The 4,511-nt window shown below is 50.7% G+C and overlaps 1 protein-coding gene across 1 annotated transcript in view; it reads right to left on the bottom strand.

The window, feature by feature from the left end:
* Positions 1-4,511, bottom strand: part of AATK (apoptosis-associated tyrosine kinase) — a 51,530-nt gene that overhangs the window by 24,790 nt on the left and 22,229 nt on the right. Inside the window, exon 2 of the mRNA XM_006869640.1 lies at positions 1,849-1,982. Within this exon, the coding sequence (XP_006869702.1) occupies positions 1,849-1,982 (134 nt within the window). The remainder of the gene's footprint in view (positions 1-1,848; positions 1,983-4,511) is intronic.

Here is a 4,511-nt window from a genome sequence, read left to right as displayed (position 1 = left end):
TTTGACAACTTCCAATTTTCCCAGATTCATACTTCGTACATTCCATGTTCCAATTTTCAATGGATGTTTACAGCTGTTTCTCTTCATTTTGAGTTGTGTGCCATCAGCAAATGAAGGTCCTATGGGCTTTACTCCCACAGGCTTTACTCCATTTAGGTCATCAAAGTCCACTCTACTCTGAGGAGGCAGCTCTTCCCCAGTTGCATTTTGAGTGCCTTCCAACCTGAGGGGCTCATTTTCCGGCACTATGTCTGACAGTGTTTCTCTGCCATTCATAAGGTTTTTAGTGACTAAATATTTGGTAGTAGTTCGTCACTCCTTCTTCCTAGTCTGTCTTCATCTGGAAGCTCATCTGAAATCTGTCCACCATGGGTGACCCTGCTGGTATTTAAATATCCAGCATAGCTTCCAGAATCACAGCAAGTCACAAGCCGCCACAGTACGACACACGGACAGACGAGTGGTGGATACGTCTCCATGTTCTGGAATAATCTGAGTAGAATTGGTGGCAGTTCCTCTCTGAATGTTTGGTAGAATTCACCCGTGAAGTCGCCTGGGCCTAGATTCTTTTTGTTGGGCGTTTTTCAATGACCTGATTCAATTTCTTCTTTTGTTTTAGGCCTAGGTCGGTTCTAGTTTTCTACTTCACTCTGTACTAGTTTAGGTAGGTAGTATGTTTCTAGAAATGTGTCCATTTCCTCAAGATTTTTCCATTTTGTTGGAGTGAAATTCTTCATAGTATTCTGCTATTATCCTTTTACTTTCCATTGGTTTTGTTGTGACATCACTCAAGTCATTCCTTAGCGGTGGCATTTGCATCCTCTCTTCTTCCTCTGTTAGATTTGACCGTGGTCGGTTGATTTCATGAGTCTTCTCAATGAGCCAATTTCTTGCTTTGTTGATTTTTTTCTATCGCTTTGTGTTCCTTATTTCTGCTCTAATCTCCACTGATTCTTTCCTTCTGGTGACTGGAGGCTTACTTTGCTGCTCTTTCTAATTGTTGGTTAAGGTGTTGATTTTGATTGTTTTTTCTTTTGGGACATGTGTGTTTATTGCTATAAATTGTCCTCTGAGCACAGCTTTTGCTGTGTCCCAAATGTTTGGGTATGTTGTGTTTTCATTCTCATTTGATTCAAAGAATTGTGATTTCTTTCTTTTTCTTCTGCTTCTATGACCCAGCAGTTTTTAAGCAGGGTGTTACTCAATTTGCATATACTTGATTTCCCCCTTGATCTTCCTCCCGTTGCTTTCCAATGCTTTGTAAAAGTATTTCAATATTTTTATACTCACTGCGGCTTGCTTTGTGGCCTAACATCATCTATTCGGGAGAATGTTCCATGTGCAGACCAGCTGCCTTTACGAAGACCTGACACCCACACACTCACACAGCACTATTTAAACCACAATGTTGGCAGTTCAAACTCACCAGCCACTCCTATGAAGCCTTATACAGGGCCACTATGAATCCAACCAACTCAACAACACTTAACAACAACAATACCACAACTGATATCTGGGGTTCCTAGCTCCTGCACACACCTCAATCACAGAAGGTCTGGCCTAGGGGTAGGAGTGGGGACAGCTGAGGTCCTGTCCCCACAGAGAGACCCCCAACATCAGAGAGCAGTGGTCTGGGGTTCCCCGGACTTCTCCCTTCAACAGTCCCCACACCCCAGAGGAGGGGGTGCAACCCCAGGCTTGAGGCTTCAAAGGTCTCTTGGTGGTCTCATGGTGGCCCAGGAGGGGCAGGATCTTAGGGCCAGTTGGACACTATGGCCCGATTCCAGTCTTTGTCCCCCAGCTAAGCCCCCAGCCCTGCCCCAGCCCCAGCCCCAGCTCAGCCCTTACCTTGAACCCGATACCGCCCTTCTTACAGCACAAGCAAGCCAGCATGAGGACGATGATGGTGAGGAGCCCAGAGAAGGATACGGCGACCACAGCCAGGGAGGATGACCAGGAGAGCTCACTGAGGGAGGCGCCGTCTGCGGAGGGAAAGAGCACAGCGGTCAACAGCCAGGCCAGCCCAGGGGGCCCCCAGCCCCTGCTCCCCTGGGTCTAGGCTGGAGCAGCCCTGAGGTTCAGCACCCAACTCTTTGCTCTGGGAGGCCAGGCCAGAATCTGGCATGGGCCGTGGTTACCTGGCCCAGAGCAGGCAGGACAGACGCACAGCTGTGGTTACTAAAATGGTTAGAGCCTGCAATGCTGTGATCGGCCACTGGGTGCCGCTGTGGAGTCTCGAGGTAGTGTAACAGGTGCACAGTGCCGGTCTGAGGGTCACCTCCTCCACGCCTTTCCTGGCCTCCCGACTACCCTGCCTCACTCCCTGAACCCACCACAGCCAAGACTACATGGCTGGCTCAGGGAAAGGCCACAAGACCCCGAGGGGTCAGGAAGGGGGACGGGGCTCTTCTGACAAGTCGGACCATGGAGTTGGTCTCTGCTCTGGGCGGTGAGAGTCAGGCTGACCAGCTCTTCTCGGCGGATGTGGCCAAATGTGTCCCTTCCTGGTGTGTCCCCCAGGCCTTGGACCCCTGTATCTGTCCTGGAGTTTAGAGGGCAGTGGAAGCACACCGTTCTGTGTAAGCCCCTCACGGACCCTCACACCAACCCCACCCAAAGGGGGAAACTGAGGAGCTGAGCCCATACACACACACACACACACCACTGAGTCACACACAACACTGGCTCCCAAGTCAGCTACCCTGATGCCCAGCCAAGTCAGAGCTTTCCAGAAGTGCACTCATCTGGTGGCTGCAGGGCCCACACTGAGCTGGCAGCTCCTCCAGGCCTGTCCCTCCTGCCCCCCAGCCTCTTCCTGACCCCCGTCCTCAGCACCTTCCTTCCTCCCAGACCCTCCTTCTTTCAGCAGGGACCCACTCTGGAGTGTAGGCTGGCTCTGTGTCTGTTCCTGGTAGGGACCCACAGTAAAATCACTGAGCCTGACATTCCAACCTCTTTCCGGAAGCTTCTCCAGAGCAGCCTGATCCCCAGGGTCAGTCTCAGTACGGGGTGGGGTGGAGTAGAGAGACACCGGTGGTTGTGGGGGACTACAGAACCAAGCCCTGATACCCCCTGGAGGGACACAGGGGCGAAAGCAGGTCCCCCCCACCAAGAGTCCCCCGAGTGGATGCCGTGGAGGCTTAAGGGTGCAGAACGGGGAAGGGCAAGGGGCTCTCCCTCTGGGGGTCCCATTTGGGGGGACTGACCCTGTAGGTACATGAGAGGAATTAGAATGTGGGGAGCAAGGGGCGGGGACAAGACCCTATGTGCCCATGTGGCAGCTTCAGTGATTAGCTCAGACCCCTCCAGGTTGGCCAGCCTCCTGAATCTCTCTGGCCCCCTTCAGCCTGGGCTTTTGCAGGCCGGTGTGAATCTTGGCTCACACAGCCTCAGAGACCTGGGACAGGGACGGGGGCTGAGGTTCTCATCTCATGGGTGGAGATCACGGGAGCCCAGAAACCCAGCCAAGCCAGTTCCTCATAGCAGGACAAGTGCCCCACCCAGTAAGGGGGGTCAGGGCAGTGGTGCCTACCAGGTGGGCTGTCACATGACCTGGGTCCTCTCAGTACTCATCAAGGCCTGTTGATCTTAGAAAAAGTTCCAAATCAATGAGAGAAGTTCAACCCAAACCCCCCTCCAACAACGAGCAGACACTTACTGAAGGCAAGACTGTGTATGTTAGTGGGGACAGACAGCCTCATCTTTCTCCCATGGAGCGGCTGGTGAGTTTAACGTGCCAACCTTACTGGTAGCAGCCCAAGCCCTAACCCAAAAAGCTACCAGGGCTCCTTGAAGAAGCTAAGCCTTCTTGGGAAAAAAAAGACCCGAGAAAGGATAACTATTGTGTGGTCCCACGGACATGAGCCACCTAGAATAGGCAGAGGCATACCGACGAAAAGTAGACTAGATTAGAGGCTACCAGGACTAGGGGGAAGGGAGAGCTGAAGGGGAGGGGCATTTCTGTTTGGGTGACGACAAAGCTTTGGAAACAGATGTTGCACAACATGGTGAATGTAATAGCACTGAATTCTACACTTAAAAAATGACAAGAAGAGAAAAATCCATTATCTTTTCATTCCATTTTTCCACGAACTTTTGGAAATCCTTTCCTATATTGCAAAATACAAAAAAGAATAGAGGAATCTTCAGTTCTAGACGTTTCCAGCTGTTAACAACACCCAAAAAGTGACATTAATTAAAAACACAAAGAAAGGTCAACAGGTGAAGGACTGGACAAACAGTCCGAAACATCCTGGCCAAGTATGGGGGTTCAACCCGGGTAAAGGAGGTGCTGCTGCTCAAGGCACCATATGGGGGCACCAGCTGTCTCTTCAAGACATACAGCTAATGAAATGTTGGTATGTCAAATTGCAGTATCCTATGGAAGAAGTTGTCAAGGACTTCATTCTTCTTGGATCAACTATCAACACTTCCGAAAGCAGTAGTCAAGAAATCATATGACGTATTGCATTAGGCAAATCTGCTGCACAAGACCTTTTTAAAGTGTTGAA

This window comes from Chrysochloris asiatica, unplaced genomic scaffold (genome assembly GCF_000296735.1).
Source record: "Chrysochloris asiatica unplaced genomic scaffold, ChrAsi1.0 scaffold00132, whole genome shotgun sequence".
Lineage (NCBI taxonomy): Eukaryota > Metazoa > Chordata > Mammalia > Afrosoricida > Chrysochloridae > Chrysochloris > Chrysochloris asiatica.
This window is presented reverse-complemented; position numbering and strand designations above follow the sequence as displayed.